This window comes from Ipomoea triloba, chromosome 9 (genome assembly GCF_003576645.1).
Source record: "Ipomoea triloba cultivar NCNSP0323 chromosome 9, ASM357664v1".
NCBI classification, from domain to species: domain Eukaryota; kingdom Viridiplantae; phylum Streptophyta; class Magnoliopsida; order Solanales; family Convolvulaceae; genus Ipomoea; species Ipomoea triloba.
Window position 1 is genome coordinate 28,920,679 of NC_044924.1, and position 24,818 is coordinate 28,945,496.

A 24,818-nucleotide genomic window follows, 5' to 3' on the forward strand; every position below is an offset into this window, starting at 1 on the left:
AATATTAATTATAATTGGACAATTAGTTGTAATTCGTTATTAGTAATTATGGTAATTATTATGATAGAATTTATTATTATTATGATAGAATGATAGAATAACAATAATATTAATTATAATTTGTTATATTTCGTTATTAGTAATTATGGTAATTATTATGATAGAATGATAGAATAAGAATAATATTAATTATAATTGCTAATAAATCGTTAGTAATTGTAATTATTATTATGATAGAATTTATTTATTATAATAGAATAATAATAATTATAATTGATAGAATAATATTAAATATAATTGGTTATAATTAGTTATTAGTAATATGGTAATGGTAATTATTATTATAGAATAATTATTATTATGATAGAATAATAGAATAATATTAATTATAATTGGTTATAATTCATTATTAGTAATAGGAATAAGGTTTAAATTAGCCATTGAACGTAAACTCAAAGTGCAACTAGGCCACTGAACGAAAAAAAAAAAAAGTACAATTAGGCCACTCAACACTCTAAATGCATGCAATTTTACCCGATAGTAGGTTACATTCTATTTCATCAGGTTGCCTGCTTACATTGATGGTAAGTTGGCATTTTAAAATATTTTTTAATACTAAACTTTAAAAATAAAAATAAAACAAATAATTTAAAAAAAAAAAAACAAACAAGCAGGCATTGTATTTTTATTTTTTTAATTATTTTTTTTCAAAGGAAGCAGGCATTTAATTTTTTATTTTTTATTTTTAATTATTATTATTAAAAAATTATTTTAAAATGTCAATTTACCATCCACATAAGCAGGCAAAATTAAAGTTAACCTGCTATCTGGTGAAATTTCATGTATTTGGAGTGTTCAGTGGTCTAATTGCACTTTCAAGTTACGCTAGTGGCCAATTTGAACCTTATTCCTTAGTAATATGGTAATTATTATTATGATAGGATTTATTTATTTATTATGATAGAATAATAATTATTATAATTGGTAATATTGCATTATCTACCATATATATAGTAATGTAATAGCATAACATTTTTTTTTATTTAAATAGATCATTTTGCTAAAACTAAAATTGAAGCTTCCAACGTATTCTTGTCTTTGTAAAATAGATCACTCTGAGATTGTTAGTCGTTAACTTCATCCTAGGCTCATATGGAATAGCATCAAGTTTAGAGTGTTTCGTGTCGTTCGTTTTCCATAAACAAGAGGTTCTGAAAAAATAAACTTCATAAAGTGTGTAGTCCATGATTTAGAGGTATTTTTTTTACTATAATATTAATATTAATATTTATGCATATATGTGGTTTTTTACAACATTTTATTTTGACTCTACAAATTCAGGGAACTTTTCTACACATGCATATTTCTAAAATGTTTGTTCAGAAGTGGTTCAAGAAATCGAATTCGTAGATTTTTGGTGGTTTATAATTCATATAGAAACAAAACTACTACACACAAATATATGCTCCTATGAAAGAACCACTATGTGAGTATTCGATCTTTTAAAGATAATTGTAGACAAACAAGCCATATATTATTCAATTAATTGAGTAATACTTTTGCACTAATCTTATAATCAAATCAATGTACACGTTCAATATTAAATTTTTTTAATATTTTTATTATTTAAATATATAATAAAAAATGTATCCATGCATTGCATAGGTAATTGGACAATTATTTGCTCTAATTCAAGCAAGGAAAACATCAAAAAATATAATCAATCCAACCAATTTCATCAATTGCGCTATATAATATTCGATGTTATAATTTATATAATTGTATATCGATCCAAATATTCTTAAAATATTATTAAAAATCCATTCCGTGCAACGCACGGGCGAAAATATTAGTAAATAATAACGCAACAATAACTATAAATTGTAAAAGTACTTTAATAATTAAGTAAATATCATAATATACTTATGCCCTTAGAGNTTATATAATTGTATATCGATCCAAATATTCTTAAAATATTATTAAAAATCCATTCCGTGCAACGCACGGGCGAAAATATTAGTAAATAATAACGCAACAATAACTATAAATTGTAAAAGTACTTTAATAATTAAGTAAATATCATAATATACTTATGCCCTTAGAGGTCATTTTACATGTAATCAACTAAGAATAAATACCTAATTTATCAAATACCTTTTTATAACAAGCTAATACTATCACCTGGCACTGTTACAAAAATCGGTCACCTAAGCGCTAGGCGCCCCTAGGCCGAGGCGAATTACTTCCTAGGTGGCCTCCTAGCGCCTAACTCGGCCAACTGGGCCGAGTTGACGGCTGACTCTACCGAATTCGGCCGAGTTAACTCGAGCGAGTCGACCTTGTTAATTTTTTTTTATTATATTTATATATATTTACATTTATTTATTTATATAAATAAGAGAAGTAAGATATATATATATATATATATATATATATATATATATATATATATATATATATATATATATATATATATACATACATATTAGAGATCATTTGAGAATCAACCTCTCCATAAGTCCATGAGAACCAATCTCATCCATTAAAAAAATAGATCTATGGATGAAATTAATTCGGAGGGATTAAAAACGTCCGTATACATTTCAGGCATTATGATGTGTGCATATTAAGCATGTCTCCCTGTGTTGCACACAACACATGCTTAAGTTTTAGGTTGTGATCATATATATATATATATATATATATATATATATATATATATATATATATATATATATATATATANATATATATATATATATATATATATATATAAGTTTTAGGTGGTGGCTGTAGGGCAGCGACGACCACAAGAAATGAAGAAGAAAATAGGAGTAGGGAGAAGAGAAGAAGAAAATAACGGGCAAAATTTGAAATGGGAGGATGATACGAGGTCGATTTTTCTTAAAATCGACGTTGCATCTTGTATTTTTTTTTTTAACTTTTAATACCTATAATGGTGGTTTTCTATTTAAAACTGGCGTCGTAGGTATTTAATAATTTTTTAAATTCAAGCTATATGAAGTCGGGTATAGTTATTAAAAAATAAAATTAATTTAACTATACGATGTCGATTTTATAAATAACTAACGTCGTATAGTTATTTTTTAAAAAAATAAAAAATTCATTACCTTACAATGTCGGTTTTATTACTAACCTACGTCGTATACTAATTATAAAAAAAAAATTAAAAATTAGTTATAATATACGATGCTGATTCTGTAAAAAAACAAATGTCGTATATTATATTATATTATATTATATTATATTTATTTATTATTTTTAATAATTAGTTTACGACATTGATTATTATTAAAAAATCGACATTTAAAGTGTTTTTAAAAAAATTATAAATTACTTCATTGTTTTGACGTCGATTTTGGTAAAAACTGACGTTATATGTTCAACGCTGAATGTTATTTTTGTAGTAGTGAAAGATATCTTCAAAAAGACAACCCAAAACTTCCGACTCATCACCTTAGAAAAAAAAAAAACATGCCCGCATGGGCAGCTCAACTGGTTACAGGGGTGAAGTTTGGGAGAAGAGACCAGGGATCGAGTCGTGTGCTCAGTTGGAGATTCAACTTTTTGGGAGAAGAAAAAAAACATATTGCCCGATTAGTGATTATTTATGAGGAAGATCATAACTAATTACATCAAGAATGTCAATATTAGTAAAATAAAAATTCAAAGAAACCATATTGCCCAATGCCCCATTGTCATTGTCTTGGCTAAAAAAAAAAAAAAAAAAAAAACTCCTCAAGGGGCTCTCTCAACGTATATAAGCTAAGTATATTGATAAATGCCCTACAAATAAAATGTGTCTTTCAAATTTATACATAAAAGTTCTTGTGTCCTTTCCCTCACTTGGATTCAATAGGGCACCATTGTCCATTAGAGTCCACCCAACTGTGCTACCACTGACAGGTCAGTTCCTTATAGGACTCGCATGTCCGAAGCGTTCCCATGCTTTCAACTTCCATAACAAAACAATGTTTTAATAATTCAAATGTCATCATTGCAGTATAATATATATAGAGATAACGTTCCACCTAGCTAGATAACTTGCATAATGAGAATTTTTTAATATAAGAGAGGTTGTGAATAACAACTTCTCCTATCCCCCAAGGGTCAAATGGAACTTAGAATGCAGGAAATTGTAGTATATATGTATTCAATATGGAAAATAATGAAAATTATATTCCCAATCATTATACTATATCCTGATCCATATTACAAGGTGAACCACTCTCATATATGTTTATTTTTAGTACAATGAATATTTATTTTTAGTGTATTGTCATGTTATAGGTTCATTTTTAGTGTACTACATGTTCATTTTTAATATAATATCTAAAAAATAAACATTCAATACATTAAAATAAATATTTAGTATGTTAAAAATAAACATTTATTATTGATCCACTTAGTAATGTGGACCATCGCCAATACAATAATTTTCCTTATATTATTTCTCTCATGTACTAAAGGGATAATAGAAAAGAAATAAACAGTAACAAAAATGCTGGCCCTCCTTAAGGATCAATGGTTGGTCATTATGTTAGGAAATACAAAGAACTCAAATATGAGATAAGTATCTAATTGTTCATATTTTCACATTGCATTTAAATTTATTTTTCTTGTAATTTATTATAAATTTGTCCAAAATGTTCCTTATTTGGTTCATTTGTATGTTTAGGTGTAGCCGTGTAGTCATTGATAATTGAGATGAATTGGATGATTTTTAGAGGACTTTGGATGCATTTAGAGTCAAAGGAAGGCAAAGTGAAGCTAAGAAGATAGTTAAAATACTTTTCAGAGAGCCAAAAAGTAGTGTTTTCAATGGTCTTGATGATATGAGCAAACCAATACAAAAGTGGAGCAAAAAATAAGAAGTTAAAATTCTCGCACAACATGACCATTGATTGATCATATCTCACAGTAGAAATGTTCAAATTAAGTAATTCTTGCACCATTGGAAATTCAGCTCAAATTAAAGGACTACAACTTTCATGAATATCATCATGCCCAATTATAATAATGTTAAAAATATAAAAAACAACAAGGAACATGTTATGTCCATGAAGATCCATATGCTGAACGACCGTTCATTAGGGTGTTCTCTACTACATTTCTTCAAGTTAAATTGCATTCTGCCTGGTAATTAATGAATGGTTGAGGAATGACCATTCCATAGGCCACCGTTCTTAAGTACTATGTCCTCTCTATATATATATAAGTGCATTTTAAGTCATTTTTCAGGGTTTCAAGTTTCAACCCATGGACAAACGTACCCTGGCCATTTTACTTTATCCCCTTTCATATTTTTAGGTTATATTAAGCTTAGATTTATATTTATTTACATTTTGGAAGCTTGTAATCATAGATGTAATGCTTGAATTCCAAGATTTATCATCCATTAATATATAAGTTTTTCTTTTCTTTCTATCTCTTTCTTTTATGCTATTTGTGCTTTATTCTTATGCTTTTTATAACGGTTATACTTAGTATGTGTGAGTAATTAATTAGTTTATGGACTTAGGTTAACATTGTATAATCTATCTTGATGCTCAAATTGTGATTTGTGTGCTAGAAAAATTCTTGGCTACAATGAGAGTTGTGCCAAGATTTCAAATCACTTCTTACCTAAACCTGATTTCTCTATATGAAAATAGGCCCGGGAGAATTGGGAGATTTTGATGCTTTGTGACTTGTGTGCTTGAAGAATTTAGAGTTGATGAATCACGAGAGTGTGGCACTTCCTTGTTCTAATGATTGCTTAGCTTAGTGATCACGAGAGTAACTTATAGACTCGGATTCCTACATGCAATGTAACCCCTCAATTCCTTGGTTGTGTGATTTTTCCCCAATAATCCCTAGATTAATTACGTTATGCATCTAGAAGATAATGCTTTATGACTTAAGTCTTATTTTCTTTATTTTATGCCATTCTCTTGTTAATATGTGTTTGTTTTTTCTTAAATTTGTATGTTGGATCAAAGGAGACAATATTTTTTTTTAGATGAAAGTAATATAATTTTAAAACACATAGTGTCACTCATTGGTCATTAGTTTATTACTAACCAAACATCACTTTTTTTCGTGGTTCTATACTTCTATGCTTGGTGGGGTTGGTGGTTAATGTCCTTTATTCCTTTTAAGGGCATGTTTGGGACATTTCATGAATCTTTATTCTATATGTAACGCATCTTAATCATTGACATAGATTGAAAGCTTTGCTATACAACATAAAAGTAATGTAGTACAATTGAAAGAGTTGTTTGGTTCAAAGACCGAAAGATATCGAAGAATTATTCAACGAGCAAGAAAGATTAGAATAAGATGATGATTACATTAGAAAAATAATATGTAATTAAGGTTATATGTGATGATTGATTTGCATCTTCAAGTAATCAAAACATCTTGAAATTTAGAGTTAAATATAAATATTTTTTGGTACATCAGAGAACACTAAAAAAGTGAAACATTTACAATCTAATATTTTATGTATTAGAGCGCTAAGAGTATATAATCAAAGTTTATACATTATGCTATTCGGGATGATCTAATAACACAATAATTCTCGAATCACTTTGTATGCTTGCAATTAGATTTGAGATTGATATATAGTTTGATACTTATTGAGTAAATTAATTTCACATGTTAACGTATTTTAAATATGTTATAATTATTACAAACTATGAAAAAGATGAAAATATGTTTTTATAGATACGAAAAGATGAAGACTATATTATATATCCATATCGTAGTTGTAAGAGCTTATTATATAGTAAAGTGGGAAGCATGGATGTATAAATACAATACCCACTATATATATAATAATATGTTATCCATCCAGTGAGTGAATTATTAACCACATTGGGTAGGTGATATGCATCCAAGGAATTGTGGTTTGACATTTGCGCAACTTGCTTTGGTGTGTTGTGTGGTTGTGTAAGTAGTTATGTTCAACCCTCACACAAGAATATTTTGGCAAGGATTAGAGCTACTAGGGACAAAATGGGTAACTCAAGTGGTAAAAGAGTTTTTTTTTTTTTGGGAAAAACTGTGTAAACTCTTGTACCTCTCTGAGCGAGCGAGGATTAATCAGATGGACCTGAACCATTAAAAGACGGAGAGAATCTCAAAATAGTACACCTCGTAGGTTTACATACACAAAAAAAAGAGCTACTGCGGGCAACAGAGGGCCACCACCATCTGCTCGCTACTGCTGCCCCTAATCTTTATTATTATGTACTTCACATCCGAAATCTCTGCCTCCCTGCATGTATACACATGTTATAGTACTCACTCCGTCCCATTTTATATGTCTGGTTTGGTTAACGAAGTTTGACTGGAGTTATTTTGAATTTAAAATTTCTTTATATTAAGTTTAGTAGTAGTATATAAAATTTAGAGTTTATTACCGAAATGAGTTAATACCCAAAATTATTCTCGACTATAGTGGTTTTTCTCAATTTTGTCCTAAACGACTTTGGTCTCATAAAGTGGTCCCAGACTTTAGTGTTATTACTCAAATTTGTCCTCCATTAGTGAAGCTGTCAAATTGGTGTTAATTTCAAGGGCAAAATAGCCAATTCATGTTGAAGTCTTCTCCTTGTGGCCATCGAGTAGGCATGCTTGTTCTGCTCACTCTCAGCTTCCATCAATTTCTCCTGCTCAGTTGGTGCATTGCTGCCATAGCTTCTGCTCTTGAACACCCCAAACTTGTAGTCTTCTCCTTCCCAAACCATTTAGATTTATGTGCAACCTAGCAACATAAACTCAAAACTTCATTAAAAGATTCAGAAACATTATATTATTAAAGAAATCAAAGGAACTGGAATCCCCTGCAGACCTTATTTTTCTTCTTGCTCTCAGAACTAAGCTCTTTTCAAGGCAGAAATCCAGCTCCCTTTCTTTCCCATTATCCCTGTCAATTCCATTCATGGCATTTGCAACACATAGTTTCATGATTCAGGCATTTAGAAACACATTGCAAACAATGAAAAAGAAACCAACTTTACTGCAACCACAACAAAACAGATATTATGAATTGTCGAACAACATAATTGTATCAAATAACAAAATTTGGTTTAACAAACATTTCCCCATAAAGAAGAAAACTTTTATTAAGCTCTCCATAATTCGAAACTACTCCACTCTAACCTAGCCTAAGCCACAAGAGTGTTGGCAGTGGTGGACTCGTATTTCCAGAAAGGAGGGAGCTTCTTGGTCTTCTTGTAGTAGCGAGCAAGAGGATGAATCCTACTCTCCACTAGAATCAGCGGAACTTGGAGTCCTTGTCTTTTCTATTCTTCTCCAAGTGCTTCCTGATGGCAACAACCTTCTTAATAAGGGGTAACAGATCCTCTGGAATCTCAGGAGCAAGCCCATGAGCTTTGAGGATACGGAGAATCTTGCTTCCATAGACACTCTTCACCTGAGCAATTCCGTGTGAATCCCAGAAAATAACACCAATCTGAGGAGTCATACCCCTCTTGGCGAACATACAGATGTTACTTCGACATCTCCGGAAGAGATCTTGAGCCAGCTGGGAGGGGTTCGCTTGTATGGAAGAGCTGAAGATGAAATACACTTACCGCGACTGTGCATGCGGCCCATGGTGGCGGAGGTGGCGGAACTCTGCAAACTTCAGTTCCCATTGGATACGCAGAGACAAACCCTAGCTTTCGTTGTTTCCTCAGTTCAAAGCATAAATAAGGGCCTTCATATGGAAGACCGGTGTACACAGAGGAAGGAGAAGACTTCAACATGAATTGACAAAATTGCCCCTGAACTTAACACCAGTTTGACAGCTTCACTAACGGAGGACAAATTTGAGTGATAACACTAAAGTCTGGGACCACTTTATGAGACCAAAGTCGTTTAGGACAAAATTGAGAAAAATCACTATAGTCGAGGACAATTTTAGGTATTAACTCTTACCGAAATGGTCCCTCGACTATTGTGAAATTACCAATTTGGTCCTCGATAATTTTTCGTGCCCAATTAAGTCCCTCGACTTTGAAAATTTTAACCAATTTGGTCCTCTGTTTATTTTGCCGTTAAAACCGGGACCAAATTGGTAATTTTGCTATAGTCAAGGGACCAAATTGGTAAATTTACTATAGTCAATGGACCATTTCAGTGAAAAATTAACTACCAATTCTAGACTCCAGTGGGACTATAGAAAAGTACTATAAAACACAAAAATAAATTAAAAAAATATTAAAGAAAATAAGTAAAGAAAGAGTTAGTTTCACCATAGTAAATATGAGAAGTAAAATTGACAAGGAGTATTATATTGTAAGCACAAAGAGAATATATATATATATATAGATTCAAAATTTTAAATCTTATTAATTTTTTTAATTAATTTATTTATTGATGGGGAATTGTAACGTATACTCATCTCTTATATGCTAATTATAAATGTCACCCCTTAATTTTAAGTTGTATAAATATTGTTCATGAATTATTTGAGCGTGTTGCATATAATGACCATTCCCGTTAGGGTGGTTAACGATTTGAATTGTTTGAGCGTGTGTATATAATGAGTAATGACCATTCCTGTTAGGGTTGTTAACAAACCGAACATGAATGAACGGAGATTGTCCGTATTCGTTTGTTAATATTTTTTGAGTGTCTGTATTCATGTTCGTTTGTTAAGATATTTAAAAATCATGTTCGCGTCCGTTTGTTAAGTGTTCATTAATGTTTGCGAATACGTATTCGTTTGTTAAGATATTTAAAAATCATGTTCGCGTCCGTTTGTTAAGTGTTCATTAGTGTTTGCGAATACGTTCGTGAACAAATTCACGAAAGGGTTAACCAAACACATGTTATTTATATATATGCGAATACGTGAACAAATTCACGAAAGGGTTAACCAAACACATGTTATTTTTATATATATGCTTAACTGCTTGTTTATGAACATGCATGTCCGTAATCATTATTAAAACTCAACCTATTGAAGCACAAGAGTCAATATTGACTCCACTGAGGCTCGAACTCACCACCTCCCGTATAAAAGGAAGGGTTTGATGCCACTGGACCACAAAGTCGTTGGCACTCATGAGCTTTTAGCAAACAAGCCTACAACTGTTCAGATTTTGTTCGTTTATGAACCGACCTCTAAAATTTGTTCATTTATGTTCGCTTATCTTAATAAACGAATATTTACCAAACACGAATATGAGTAGTTTACCGAAAATTTTGCTCGCTAACACTGTACTCCTGATTCCCGTTTAAATAATTCAAAATTCAGAAACAACATTTATAACGTTGATAGTCAATAACTCAATATATACACCCTTTCAAACGGTTTAAGAGTAACATTTATATTACTTAGAATTAATGAGTGCTTTTTATAATTAGTCTATAAAAGAGGAACATAAATTACCATTTTTCCCATTATTAATTGATTGATTTTTGTATCATATATTGATATATTGATTACTCTTAAATTACTTTTTTTTTTTTTTGGTTTGTTTGGTTTCCAACTTTCCAACTTCGGTGAATTTTACAGCAGCAGTTTGTGAGTGTATCAGTTTCAGGACGCTGAAAAAGCTTTGGAAATGTTGAGAAGTTTACTTCTCCGCGCTTCAACGCGACGCCGTTTCTCGCTCGCGATTCCTCCATCGCTCTCACTTCGTCGTTGTTCTTCCCGTCCTTCAGGATTTGCAAACGGTACTTTCGTCGAACAGTTGGAGGATGCAAATGCCGCTCCACCGCCGTCCGCCAAAATCTCCGTCGACCGCTCCGGCTTATACAATGTTTCTGGTAATTGCTTCATCCCCTCATTTTCAATTTTTGATTTCTTGGTTTTAATCGTACGAGTACTGCGATCTTTGTGGAGTTTGGCTGTGCTTGATTGCTTGTAAATTGCAGAGCATTCGCATGAACCGTCGTCCGATTCTGAGCTTGTTAAGCATCTAAAGAGCATTATCAAGGTTTTACATTCTTTTCAATTTTCATTTGTATATGTGACTATAAGTGATTAAGTGTTTTGCAAGCACTAATTTTTGGTTTTCTGTGAATAATGTTGAATTTTTGAAATGATATATGGTGGTGAAATGCACTGCCATAATGAATTAGATAACTTTTACAGCCAAAACTCTATCTTGTTCCCTTTGTTAATTTTTGTATCTGTGTATCTTGGGCTGGTGAGCTTTTCAGTTCAGAGGGGGTCCTATCTCAGTTGCAGAGTATATGGAAGAAGTCTTGACAAACCCAAAGGCAGGGTTCTATATTAATCGTGATGTGTTTGGAGCAGAAGGTGATTTTATTACCTCTCCTGAAGTAAGCCAGATGTTTGGAGAGGTAATTTGGCTTCTAATGGATATTACATACACATTGGAACCTTTGGTTGTTGTGCTGGAAAAGCATAAAGTTCCAAACTTGTTCCAATAAGAGTTGCTCTGATTACTCCTTATCTTTATAGATGATGGGCGTTTGGGCAATGTGTCTCTGGGAGCAAATGGGACAACCAAGTAGAGTAAATTTGGTTGAGCTAGGACCGGGCAGAGGAACTCTCGTGGCTGATCTTCTACGGGTATAATGGATATATAGTCTCCCTGATAATTCTTCAAGGGTATTGCATACTTTGATAGCTTTATACTGTGTTTGGTAATTGTTATATGACTTGTGTGTATTGCACCTTGCAGGGCACATCAAAGTTTAAACACTTCACAGGATCACTGCATGTGCACATGGTTGAATGTAGTCCAACCCTGCAGAAGCTTCAATACCAGGCCTTGAAGTGCCAAAATAAGAATGATACAGGTGGAAATGCAGCGGAAAATATTGTTAGCACAATAGCAGGAACTCCTGTATCATGGCATGCTACATTGGAACAGGTTCCAACTGGATGTAAGAAATTATAAGAGCTTCATTACATTGATATGTATTCTATGAATTATAAAACAATTCAATGCTGTCTCTTGCTTCACAACTAATATATTCCTGTGGACGTAAATATGCATTTCTAGTCTTTTTCTGGCATTACTTAATCTAGGTATTTATGTACCCCTTCAATCTATCATATGATTGAAACTTTGCAGAAATTATTTTTTAAAAATTTCTATTTGTTTTAAAAATTTCAGCTCCCACTATCATCATAGCACACGAGTTTTATGATGCCTTACCAGTGCACCAATTTCAGGTTTGTATAGTCATCTCTTTCTGCAGCTGTTGGTTAATATATTTTTTTGGCAAAAAGCATGGTGCACTAATATTACTGTTAGTGAACTGATTGTCAACTTTCAATTTTTGAACTTTGTACTGAAACTGAATATTCACAATTTCACATTCTAGGAATTGAATGTTCACATTTTGCATTGCTCTGGTGCCCCATATTTGGACTCAATTTATGCCTGACTTTCAAATCCTCATTGGATATCCTTCACTTAGAATTACATCTACATTCAGGAAATGTGGTCATGAGATCTAGAAGAATTATGATGTATTAGATCTTTTTTTTTGAGAGAAAATGATGTATTAGATCTTAAATGTGTTTCTTAAATTACTTGATATTTGTAGGAAATGGCCACCTGATTTTCTGAATACATAATACCTCGTTTATTTCTTCACATTTGCCTGTATTTTCAAATCTGTGTACAGAGAGCATCTCATGGCTGGTGTGAGAAAATGGTAGACATTACTGAGAATTCCATGTAAGTTGTAATTAATCAGTTGGACTTCTACTGCCTTGTATGAAAATTTGAACCCCCTAGTCACCTCTTCTGTTTTTGTATTCTATTCAATAGGTTCCGTTTTGTATTATCTCCGCATCCTACCCCTTCAACTCTCTATCTCATGAAGCGCTGCAAGTGGGCTGAAAATGAAGAAATAGCGAAGCTTGAACAGATTGAGGTATGCCCTAAAGCAATGGATCTGACTCGGGCAATTGCTGACAGAATAGGTTCAGATGGTGGCGGAGCTCTTATAATTGATTATGGCCTGAATGGAATAGTCTCAGATAGTCTTCAGGTCCGTCTCCTGCACCTTCTCTCTCTCTCTCTCTCTCTCTTAAATCTCCTGCACCTATTAGCATTTAATTTTAGAACATATTGAAATATTAAAGCTGTGTACAGTCTTATTTTATAAGCATTTTACGCAACTTGTCTATTGCTCAGTTGAAATTTTTTTGCTATATAATATTGCTCGAGGAGATTATTTGTGCCATTTCTACGTAACTATGCAGCAGTATTCCAAATTCCATGCAGGCAATTCGAAAACATAAGTTTGTTGACATACTGGATAACCCTGGAACAGCGGATCTAAGTGCTTATGTTGATTTTCCTGCAATTAGGCATTCTGCCGAGGAGGCTTCAGGTACACTCACATTTTCTCAATATTTAAACTACGTATCCTCTTTTTGTTCTCATGTCTATGATCGGTGCTCCTAAAAGGAAATTGAAGTACTGAGAACTGAAAAGAAAATGTGATTACAGAAAATGTGTGTGTACACGGGCCAATCACTCAGTCTCAACTCCTTGGCTCTCTTGGAATAAACTTCCGAGTTGAAGCATTGATGGAGAACTGTACCGATGAGCAGGCTGAATCCCTAAGGACCGGGTACTGGCGGCTGGTGGGTGATGGTGAAGCCCCGTTTTGGGAGGGTCCAGAAGACCAAGTGCCCATTGGAATGGGAACTCGGTATTTGGCAATGGCGATTGTTAACAAGAACCAAGGTGTTCCTATTCCATTTCAATGAACTTTTTTGAACGATTCTCTTACATTTCAATAGAGCATTTTTTGTAAACTAAACGTTTTCTGTTTTCTTAAATGTATCTTGTTTGTTGTAGAACATAGTATAGAGTTGGTTATTTCAGTCTAGTTTTTTTTAAAAATGGTTATCCAATGTTCCACCAGTGTTGGAAAACTTTAGCTCTATTAATAACAGTTTTCCTATTTTGAAAACATTCTCTTCTGAATTTTCTAGAATTTTTTTTTTGTCATTTCTTAATTAATTAAAAAGTTTTTTTTTTAAAATGTTGAACCATATTATTAATTAATCAAAATTTTGAAACGCTTTTTTGGCACTCCAAAAAGATAGAGTTCTATTGCTTTCTTGAGTCTTCTCCAATTCTTTTTATAGTACTATAATCAAAATTATATGAATAATTGATATTTAATATTTATGTGATAGCTATTTAGCACATGAGTAGTATATTTTTAATCATGAAACTAAAAGATACAGAGTAATTAATATTTACACATTTCCATTTTCCCATTTCAATGGCTATTGCCATAGTGACCTGAAAATTGCTTTAACATAACTATTAAATTATGTAAATTTAACAATGTTAAACAAAGTAAATACGGAGTAAAAGGGTTAAGCCATCCATGTTAAAGAAAATCATCATTTACATTTAGAACAGTGATCTTTTGTGTTTTTTTTGGTAAAAAAGTTCAAAATTGCTACAAATGAAGTCAAACAACCAAAGTGTCTAGGAGGCGGCTTGTCTCCGTCGCTTTATCCTCTCAAGTGCACCAAGATGACTGTCTGAACCATCACCACCGTCGTCTTTCTCAGATTCTTCCCTCTTTCGGACTAAGCCTCCAAACACAGCATCGGGTACATCTTTTTGTGCAATCTCAACTTTCCCATCATCATCTTCTTCTCCTTCAGAATCACTTTCTTCAGGGAGCTCGATGTCCTCGTTGTTTGCAGTAGTCTTCTGTGCACCGGATTCTACAACACCTGCACTCACAAATCCAACTACCCTACTCTTGTCTCTTGTGGCTGTTTCATCTACATTGGGCTCTAACTGCCTTTCTATGGCTGCCATTTGGTCATCATCGACTCCTGCCTGTTTCAACACATCCTTCGCTTCCTCAAGTGTCTGCATCTGATCCTTCTGCATGAGGAGTTCGGGAAGAATGTTGTGTGTCTGCACAACATGAAAGAATGTGATGAGGAATGTAGCCCACATTAGGGTGGGGGAAAAAAAAAAAAAAGAACAGCAAAACACTCAATCTCTGTTACATAGAACCAAGCTTTGCTTTTTTTTTTTTTTTTGGGTTTGGGGGGTTCTCATTCCTTGCAGGAAACTTTACAAATAGAAAGTAATTGGTTGATACGTATGATCAAATCAGTCATATTCTGTAAAAAGGTATGCTGCAGGTTTAAGTATAAACACTACAACAGAAACAGTTTGGCATCTCATCTTATCCACAGGAGATTATATCAATAACAAAGTGAAAGATTCCATCCCTTAGTAGAAGTTCCTAACGGGGTCAGAAAATAAAATATTACCTGACTATAGCTGGCAGATACACTTCTCTTTACACGGAGCATCTCACGGAAGGTGTCCTCATTTCCATGTTGCACCTCAAATTCATTCCATTTATCCCAGAAGCCAGGGTCAGATCGCGGGTCTGCATAGTTAGATGCATACTTGTATAATACACGGGCACGATCAATCTCTCCCAGACTCTTCTCAAGTTCAGCATACTTTAGGCACATGGTTTTCACATCCTTGTCCGGAAGTCCTGAATTAATTGCCTGCTCATATATTTCTCTTGTTTTAGGAACCCCAAAGATCTCAGCAGCGCGAGCTATGTAAATCTCATACATGCTTAATTTCTCATTAGCTGGAACAGCTTTGGTAGCTAGATCATAAACCCTCATGGCCCTCTTGGCAAGACCATAGTCTTCCTCTAGTTTAGCATATTGCAAAAACAATGGCTTGACCGCATCAGCAGGGGCCTAATAAAAGTTGAAAGCATAAAAAAGTCAACACCTTAACATTTGATATCAAAATAATAAGTCAATCACAGATGATATGGTACCGTGATAACAGTTCAGAACTTGGGCATGCTAGTAGTTTATTTCTCGATTTCCAAGAAAATACTCAGTAATCAGTGACATGAAAGGGGAGACGCATATGATAATTGTTTAACACTGCAGTATTAAATATATGTCCGGGAAACAGAGATAGATATAAGATGACCAAAGAAAAAGTATTTGAGCAAATACTGATGTCTTAATTATCAGTTGCTAAGCTATGGCCTGATTTAAAAAACAAATTATGAATATTGGCAAGTTAATAAATTGAGTTAAAACTTAGTTTGATTATTGTATGAAACCATCATAATCATTGATCAGATATTCAGATATGCAATTTGGACTTTGGAGCAAACATTTTAAAAATATAAATACTAAAAAATCAAGAAATAACTTGAAGCATAAGAATTGAAAATAAAAGGAAATAGAAATGACACACCACAAAAGAACTGTACAACAGAATACAAATGACAGTTCACATACCACTTCAACAGCATGCTCAAATAATTCTCGAGCTCGTTCTAATTTTGACTTCCCATATCTTTTGACAAACTTGGAAAGATAGGTAGTCCATATGTCCTTCACATGTGGGTATTTAAAAATCTTGACGCCTCTCTCATAAACTTTAAATGCATCCTCAAAGAATTTATGATCCTGGAGAAGAAGTTAAATATAGAATATTAATCTCATTCTAAAGGATTGTGCAAAATTTCCTTATCTCAATCTTCCATGGGAAATGAGATATAAAGCAGTACGTACCTCCAAAAGCATTGCATAATTAATAATGATTTGGGGTGTGGCAATCTTAAGATCCAAAATCCTCTCATAGACTGCCTTAGTTGACTCTAATGTACCCAGGCTCTCCTCCAAATCCACATAGAACGTCCAAAGCCTAAGGGATTTATGAAGTCTCATCTGAACTGGTTCATTGCCATCAGCAGCAACTGCCAAAAACAAAATTGAACATACACCCAATGGTTAGATCCATTGCAGCCTCACAGAATGTTTTGTAATGCATATACACAAAGTGTCTCATAAAAAACATATTTGATTCTACAATTATGCATTTCCAACATATTTCCCAAAATCTTTTAGCAGCATTTATTACTATGTTGAAAATGAATTGTTAAGTGCTGAATTAGCAGGGACAGTGCATTTCCTCTTTGTGACTATCGACTTAAAAGTTAAAACTGAGCAATTCATATAAAAACAGTACTCACAATGACAATCAGTAACAAACTCTAGTATACAAAAAAGCTTTGGAATTTTAGTCACACAAGTGCATCCCAGTGTCAACCATAAAACGAAGCCCTACTCAGCAAGAGACCATTATGTTTGAACTTTTAAATAAGCAAGACAATGAATTCATATCTGCTTTGTGTAACTTCATGCACCTATCATGTAATTAAGCTTGAATAAGCGGGAAGCAGGCTTTCAATTGCAATTGTTAAATATTCTAGCAGTGCCAAATTAAAGGTAATGATGGTAAGAAAAAGTCAAATTCACAGGAAGGACTAGAATTACCTCTCCTTTTGACCTCAACAGATGGTTCTGCAGTAGCACGCCTCATCAGTTCAAGTGCATGTTTAAAATTTTTGTGCCTAAGTTCCATCTCAGCCCATTCACACCAGACAGCAGCAAGGTGATCCACAGTCTTGTAGTTGACCTGCACTGCCTTGTCAAATATCACCCTAGCATTTGCAACATCCTTATGTTTCTCATAGAGCTTTGCAAATGCAACCCACAGTGTATGCGGCTTCCCTACAGCCTTCATTGGGTCTATTGTCCTCACTGCCTCGGTAAAAGTCAGTATTTGCCGTGTGGGATTCCCTTCAAAAAGCTTCACCCTTCTATGCCATTGCTCTACATTGTGTGGATTTTGTCTGAGAAGCACACTGTTAGCAAGCTCCGGCCTCCTATCCATAAGATACTCTAGCCTCGCTAATCTCAAATCAACATCCTTATCATCATTCAACCAAAAATTCTTAAGTTTTTTCTCTAGTTTTGCTACATTTAATCTATCATCCTCCTCATCTTCCTCCGCTACCCCTTTCTCACCATTACCCTCCTCATCCTCCACGTCACTCTCGCTCATCTCCTCCATCTTTAGAGCTAGCATACTCTCCTCAAACTGCGAATATGCATCAAAAATTACACTAAAATCTCGAACAGTCACAACTGTGGTCATTCCCTCCTCAAAAATGTCCCTTGCCTTCTCAACTAGTTTTCTTCGGATGTAATAATCAGCCAAGGAGGTCCATAGCCTTCCAACCTCATCCGTGAACTTGCGAATCCCTCCCCTAATAATTGCATCCACATTCAACCCCGAAATTTCAGTAGCATGCTGAGTCAACAAATCACACAGCTCCAACCACAGCCGATGCTTCGTCTTTCCCTTAATTGAATAGAACTGGTCATCATTCAATACTCCAGCCAACCTTTCTGCAGCCTCCTGCCATAACTCTGAATTCACCAAGAACTCAATGAAGTCCTCAATGTGGGAGGGGTCATACTTCAAGTACCGTCTGTAAACCCGGAGCGATGTCTCAATTGGGACCCCCCTCTGACTGACAAAATACAAATAGGGCGCCCAAATCCGATCATGTTGAGTCACCGGCAGCGCACACAATGCACGGTCAAACGTGCGGCGGGTGCGGGTCAGCAGCTTCTGCTCCGTTAGGGTTTGCAAGTACATGATCCAAATGCGGGGCATCTTGTGCATAGTGACAAGGGCTCTCTCAAAGGTGTTGTTTAGGGTTTGGTATTGAGAGTTGGTGACAGGGAGGTTGCGGACAAGCTCAAGGCGCTCCCTGAGATAAGCATGCCAGAGCTTGTAGCTGCCAGGGAGAGCTTTCAGGGCACGCTCGTAGATGATAGCACGCTTCTTGAAAGGGGCATCTGCTCGAGCCACCAAGTATCGCCACCACAATTTTAAGCCGAATGGGTTCCTGAGGAGCTCTTCCTCATAGGGGAGGTCATTCTCCGATGGATACAATTCTTTAGGAATAGCCATTCTTTAAGATTTGTTGCTCCAATGCACCTACCAGACAGAAAATAACAAATACTCACTAGGTGGTAGGGATGGAAATAGGGCGAGCCGAGCAAGGATTTAGAAAATTAGCATTCTATAAACAAGGTAAGTAGGTAATACTCTATTCATGTATTCATCTTATATACTATTAAACATTTATACTATTCTGGCATTTCAACTTCAACCTATAAATCTCATAAATCTTCAACTAATTACAACCACCTATCTACATCACTACGCCACTGCTAGTGTGCTAGACTAGAAGAGTAAGAACCACTAACCTGCCTCCTCGCCGGTCACTCGCCGCCAGTCGAACCGCTCGTCGGCCGTCGCAGTCTCGCAAGTCGCAGGGAGCAGCCGCAGCCCGCAGGAACACCGAAGCAAGAGATTTTTGATTTGCCAAATTGGGGATTAGGGTTGAATGGTTTATAAGTAGGTGGTGCCGGCTTGCCGCGGTGAGAGTGAGAAGCGTGGAGGAAGGAAGGAAGGCAGGTCAGCGAGGCTGCGCCTCTGTCGGATTCTGCGCGATTTGGTTTCCGGTGGGATGAGTATTTGAAAAGTGTTATTTAGGGTTTCACTTTGGTTCGGTGGGTTATTTTAGCTGCATTTCTGCATTTCTGTGTTTGTTTGAAGTTATCTAACATTCTCCTTGGAATAAGATTTAACCTCCATATAAGTTTTTTCCTTTTTTTGAAGGGAATTCCCTTGATTTTCTTAAGTAATGTAAGATTACTTGTTTTTGGGAAAATCGCACTTTTGGTCCCCCAATTGTGGCCCGATCTGCAATGTTGTCCCCCGAAGTCAATTTTGGTTAATTGGGTCCCTAATTGTCCTTAATCGTAGTCAATGTTGCCCTTCGGTCAATTTTGGCTCTAACCAGTGTTAACACCATGGACATTTAGGTAATTTCGCAGCCCTTTTATTTTTTTTTTACCTTAACTCTGACCGTAGTTCACCCCAACACATTGCTTAGCTCATTTCACCCCCTTTCACCCGTTCATCGCATTTCAGCCTTAAACCGCCATTGCCCATTCATCCGACTGCTACGAAGTGGACGACGAGTTTGGTTTGCAACTAAATGACTAGTAGGAGGATTAATGGCTCCAATACGACTCCTACGTGTAAGTAGCTGAACTTTTATGACTTTATTTTTTGCAGTTGAAAAGCTGATTTTTGTCTTGTTTGTGTTGCGAAAATGAGTATCTAGCATGTGCAATGTCTTGGGTTATGGGAATATTGGTTAATGGGTAGCAGTTTAGGGTTTAGGGACAGTAGAAATTTGAACTTGAAATTGGTGTTTATATGTTTCTTTTTCGCATGTGCAATGTCTATTTGGGTTATGTGGTTATTCCTACAGTGGGGACCAGCTGTAGTTGTATGTTTCTTTATTGTTGTGTACTGAAGCATGTGGAAAATGAAGCAAGTGGTACCCACATGGGGACCATAGGCAGCTTACATTCTCAATGTATTTAAAAGCACTGTGAATGAAGCTTTAATTTTGCTGCAACACTGTGTATTGACTGTGAATGGACTTTGTATTTTTTTTTCCCTGCACAACTGTAAAGTTTTGACCTTTAATTTAATGCTTTAATGCTTTATAGATGATGGTGAGGATTCCTCTGTGTTTACAATTAAACTACATATTGGGGGTATTTTAGTTTGGAAGCCAAAAGTTGACTATAGGGATGGGTTTGTTGAGTACTTTGATTATTTCAACTGTGATGAGGGAAGTTTACTGGACTTAAGAAGGATGGTGAAACAATTAAGGTTTTGTGACAAGAAGGTCCAGTTCTGGGTTAAGGTTAAAGGTAAGCCAAAAAGCAGAAAAACTGATTTGAGGAAAGTGACCAATGATGCTGATATTTTAGTGCTGAATTTAGAGGTTCCTAGAAACAAAGAGTTGGACATTTATGTTGAACATCTCTATGATGATCAATGGGATTATGAAGTAGAGATCTCTAGGTCTTTGGGTGATGATGCACTACTTACTGATGAGGGTAGTGAACAAGAGTCTGAAAGGGAAGTTGATGGTCCAGATACTGTGTTTGAAGAAGTTGAGGTAGAGGTGAATGGTCCTACTGCTAAGAGGGTGGGAAATGAGGCTGAGGTAGATCTTAATGAAGTTGATTGTGTACATTCTGAAGGAATTTTTAGGAGTTTAGATGATTCAGATGATGAGAGGGATTTTAATGGTACTGCCACTGTGTTCCAAGAAAGAAACCTGAAAAAGGAAGGCTTCAAGTTTGTTTTGGGAATGATTTTTCAATCTGCCAAAGAATTTAAGTGGGCTGTAACATATCATGAGGCAATGAGAAGAAAAGATGTGAAATTTGTAAAGAATGAGGGCAGAAGGGTTAGGGCCTGTTGTAGACACAATGATATTTGCAAATGGACAATTTTTGGGTCAAGAAGCAATCCTAGATGTCCATTTCAAATTAAGACATACAACCATGAACACACATGTGGAGACCAAGATGATAACAAGACAGTTAACTCAGGCTTTCTAGCAAGATTGTACAAAGAGGACTTTAGATTGAATATGGATTGGGGAAGGAGACAGTTTCAAGAGCATGTGCAGCAAAAATTACATTGTCAGGTAACAAAACATCAGGCTTATAGGGCTAAGCATAAGGCTAGAAAGGAGCTGGAAGGGCAAGATTCTGAGCAATTCAATATGCTCAATGATTATTGTCAGGAATTAAGGAGAAGCAATCCTGGGAGTACTGTCAAGATGAAGCTTGATACTGAATTCAGTGTTAATGGCAGACCTAGGTTTCTTAGGTTATATATTTGCTTTGGAGCTTGCAAAGAAGGTTTTCTTAGTGGCTGTAGACCTTTTTTTGGGTTAGATGGCTGTCATCTGAAGGGTTGTCAGAAGGGAGGGCAACTTTTAACTGCTGTTGGTGTTGATGGAGATAACTGCATGTTTCCTATAGCCTTTGCAGTTGTAGAGGGAGAATTGAAGGAGAGTTGGAAATGGTTTTTACAGTTGCTGGACAGTGACTTGAACATATCAAGTAATCCTCTTGCATGGACTATAATTTCAGATAAACAAAAGGGCTTGGTACCTGCTGTTGAGGAGTTGTTTGCTGGTGTTGAACACAGATTCTGTGTTAGGCATATGCATGCTAACTTTGTGAAGGATGGATTTACAGGAAATGTTCTGAAGCAGAAGTTGTGGGCTGTGTGTAAAGCAACAACAGAGCCAGAATTTAAAAGGATTATGGAAGAGTTAAAGGAAGAAAATGCAAAGGCTTATGAGTGGTTGGCTGCCAGGGATCCTAAACACTACTGTAGGGCTTTTTTTAGCACATTTCCCAAGTCATATATGCTTTTGAATAATTTGTGTGAGTCTTGGAATGACACTATTTTGAGCTTGAGGGACAAGCCTCTTCTAACAATGTGTGATAAGATTAGGCTATATCTAATGGGTAGAATGCAAAAGAATAGAGACAAAATGAAGACATATCCACATAAACTTTGTCCCAAAATATCAAAGTTGCTTGAAGAGGCCAAGGATAGGTCTGCTAGGTATAGTACATACAAGTCACATGATAATTTATACCAAGTGGATGATCACAACTTTAAGGCCTTCAAGGTGGATTTAGCCCTCAAACAGTGCAGTTGTAGAGGATGGGATCTTACTGGCATTCCATGCAGTCATGCTGTGGCAGCTATTAGAAAACAAAGAGGAAGCCCTGAAGATTATGTACACCAATGCTACACATTGGACACTTATCTGAAAGCTTATGAGCCTGCAATACTGCCTATTCAATCAGCAAATTTATGGGAAAAAGTTGATCTTCCAGCACCAATTCCCCCCAAATATAAGGCACAACCTGGTAGGCCTAAGAAAAAGAGAAAGATTGACCCACTTCAAGAGAAAGGACAGCAAAGTAGTCAAGTTAGAACAAAGAAACTAGGGGAAGTCAAGAGGTGCAGAGTATGTGGACTGACAAGACATAATAAGACAACTTGCAAGGCTAAAAATCCACAGGTAATGCTACTACATGATTCTTCCTTTTAATGCAATTACTTCAATTCTGTATTTAATCCTTTAATCATGTAGGTGTCTGAACAGGGTAGAATGGAAAATCAGAATGTTGAAAGTGAAGCTAAGGCTGAGGTTGAAGGGCAGAATGAGGTTGAGGTTGAAGGGCAGTTTGAAGACATAGCAGTTGAAACACAAGTCCCGGCTTTTGTACTTGATGAAATGGTAACTGGGTATTCAACATTTAGGCTGTGCATTTAATTATATTCTTTAGGGTTAAGCTAACACATTACTTATTTACTACTTCTTTGTAAAGGGATCTCAGGAGGTATTGGGGTCTCAGTCATCACAACCATTGCACAACCATATTCCACAGGAATCAAGTTATATTTCTACAGAAAGAACAACTTTAACTCCAACTACTGCTGAAGAGATGCATAGACTTGGCCTTTCAAGCAGAACTATAAGTGTAATTCAGACACTAGCCAGGCCTGGGAATTTGGTGCTGCTCAAAAGGAAGAAATGATTTCTGTTCTTGGAGACTGTTATGTTGTTAATGATGTTGATGTTTTTTTTTTTTGGTAAAATGCCTACTGTCTTGGTAAACAATGATGTTTTAAAGCTATTTTTGTGCTCATTTGGTCAGTTTCTGTGCTCAATTGGCAATGATGCCTGTTCTTGGCAACTATTATGAGCAAAATGAACTTGATGTATGGTTTTTTGGTACAATGCCTACTGTCTTGATGTAAGCTCAATTGGCAATGAACTTAATGTATGTTCTTGGACACAGATTGTGTATGTTCTTTTGGTACAATGAAATAGATGTTTGTAGTCTTTTTTGGTGCTTATTTGGTCAGTTTTTTGGTGCTCATTTGCTCCTTTTGCAGTTTTTTGTTTGGTCAGTTTTTTGGTGCTCATTTGCTCCTTTTGCAGTTTTTTTTTGGTCAGTTTTTTGGTGCTCATTTGCTCCTTTTGGTGCTTATTTGGTCAGTTTTTTGGGGCTCATTTGCTCCTTTTGCATTTTTTTTTTCAATTTGCCATTTCATATTGCCACTTTATTTTGCATTCCCATAGTAGTATTACAACACTGCTACACAAGCACCATTGCACAATTCCATTCCAGGACATATATTCTTAATGGCAATTAACCAAACACTTAAATTAAGCCATTGTTTACCAATACAAAGTACCAAAAACCTCATTTCATTACACACTATGGCATTTCACAAACCAGGCAAATCCATTAACATCCTACTTCAACTAGTCAAGATTTTAACTTGGTTCTACATTTGCCATCCAATGCATAAAACTAAAAAAACCCACAACAATTCCAAATCCAAAACCATAAAAAAATGAAATTTATTGTCTAAACTATTCTTCTTCAGCTTGACATTTTTTTCTTCAATCACTGCTTGAATCCTTTGCATCTCACTGTCTTGCTTATCTAACCGCTTCAATAGACCTCGAATCACTTTGGCCACACGGTCAGAGACATCGGAGTCCAACCATTGAAAATACCTACAGTTCTCATTCCCCTAACATTCAAATGGAAATGGACCAAGCCAAATTCAGTATTTTAGACCCTAAAAACAAAGCAGTAAACGGTTTACTATGCTTACACGTACTCCATAGCGTGGGCATGCTCTAAATCGCTTTCCAGGGTTGGCATAACTCCACGACATCCTTACCGGAGCTATTTCGCCGCACCAACAACGCACTTCAGGAATCCATTCTCTTGAACCGGAGTAGTTTGAAGACATCCTCTTGCAAATCGCGTCGCCCTCTTCGAACCAAGAGATTTGTAGCAGTCGGATGAATGGGCAATGGCGGTTTAGGGCTGAAATGCGATGAACGGGTGAAAGGGGGTGAAATGAGCTAAGCAATGTGTTGGGGTGAACTACGGTCAGATTTAAGGTAAAAAAACAAAAGGGCTGCGAAATTACCTAAATGTCCATGGTGTTAACCCTGGTTAGAGCCAAAATTGACCGAAGGGCAAC

At 35.4% G+C, this 24,818-nt stretch overlaps 3 protein-coding genes and 1 pseudogene across 3 annotated transcripts; 2 read left to right on the forward strand and 2 right to left on the reverse strand.

Moving 5' to 3' along the window:
• Positions 1-8,164: 8,164 nt before the first annotated feature.
• LOC116031020 lies at positions 8,165-8,667 on the reverse strand (annotated as a pseudogene).
• A 1,825-nt stretch (positions 8,668-10,492) lies between these two features.
• LOC116028754 (protein arginine methyltransferase NDUFAF7, mitochondrial) lies at positions 10,493-13,929 on the forward strand. Its single transcript, XM_031270569.1, has 10 exons — positions 10,493-10,788; positions 10,897-10,958; positions 11,185-11,328; positions 11,450-11,560; positions 11,673-11,877; positions 12,111-12,169; positions 12,628-12,680; positions 12,774-12,996; positions 13,233-13,341; positions 13,461-13,929. Exons 1-10 carry the CDS (start codon positions 10,584-10,586, stop codon positions 13,721-13,723), a joined length of 1,434 nt encoding a protein of 477 aa, XP_031126429.1. The 5' UTR covers positions 10,493-10,583; the 3' UTR covers positions 13,724-13,929.
• A 400-nt stretch (positions 13,930-14,329) lies between these two features.
• LOC116029412 (pre-mRNA-splicing factor SYF1) lies at positions 14,330-19,397 on the reverse strand. The gene is made up of 6 exons (XM_031271406.1): positions 19,112-19,397; positions 17,324-18,839; positions 16,559-16,743; positions 16,283-16,453; positions 15,269-15,721; positions 14,330-14,903 (listed from the first exon to the last, which is right to left on the reverse strand). The coding sequence occupies exons 2-6, from the start codon at positions 18,810-18,812 to the stop codon at positions 14,460-14,462; spliced, it is 2,742 nt and encodes a 913-aa protein (XP_031127266.1). The 5' UTR covers positions 18,813-18,839; positions 19,112-19,397; the 3' UTR covers positions 14,330-14,459.
• LOC116029881 lies at positions 18,881-23,347 on the forward strand. The gene is made up of 4 exons (XM_031271926.1): positions 18,881-18,935; positions 20,432-22,827; positions 22,900-23,046; positions 23,138-23,347. The coding sequence occupies exons 1-4, from the start codon at positions 18,881-18,883 to the stop codon at positions 23,345-23,347; spliced, it is 2,808 nt and encodes a 935-aa protein (XP_031127786.1).
• Positions 23,348-24,818: the final 1,471 nt, after the last annotated feature.

Bases quoted from the DNA above. Each gene is read 5' to 3' on its own strand.
- LOC116029881 (XM_031271926.1), top strand. From the start codon at position 18,881: ATGGAAATAGGGCGAGCCGAGCAAGGATTTAGAAAATTAGCATTCTAT. The intron at 18,936-20,431 runs GTAAGTAGGTAA...AATGCTTTATAG, and splicing joins ATTAGCATTCTATAAACAAG to ATGATGGTGAGGATTCCTCT. The intron at 22,828-22,899 runs GTAATGCTACTA...TTAATCATGTAG, and splicing joins GCAAGGCTAAAAATCCACAG to GTGTCTGAACAGGGTAGAAT.
- LOC116029412 (XM_031271406.1), bottom strand. From the start codon at position 18,812: ATGGCTATTCCTAAAGAATTGTATCCATCGGAGAATGACCTCCCCTAT. The intron at 15,722-16,282 runs GTATGTGAACTG...AACTTTTATTAG, and splicing joins TTGAGCATGCTGTTGAAGTG to GCCCCTGCTGATGCGGTCAA. The intron at 14,904-15,268 runs GTAATATTTTAT...CATGTTGTGCAG, and splicing joins TATCTGCCAGCTATAGTCAG to ACACACAACATTCTTCCCGA.
- LOC116028754 (XM_031270569.1), top strand. From the start codon at position 10,584: ATGTTGAGAAGTTTACTTCTCCGCGCTTCAACGCGACGCCGTTTCTCG. The intron at 12,170-12,627 runs GTTTGTATAGTC...ATCTGTGTACAG, and splicing joins TACCAGTGCACCAATTTCAG to AGAGCATCTCATGGCTGGTG. The intron at 12,997-13,232 runs GTCCGTCTCCTG...AATTCCATGCAG, and splicing joins TAGTCTCAGATAGTCTTCAG to GCAATTCGAAAACATAAGTT.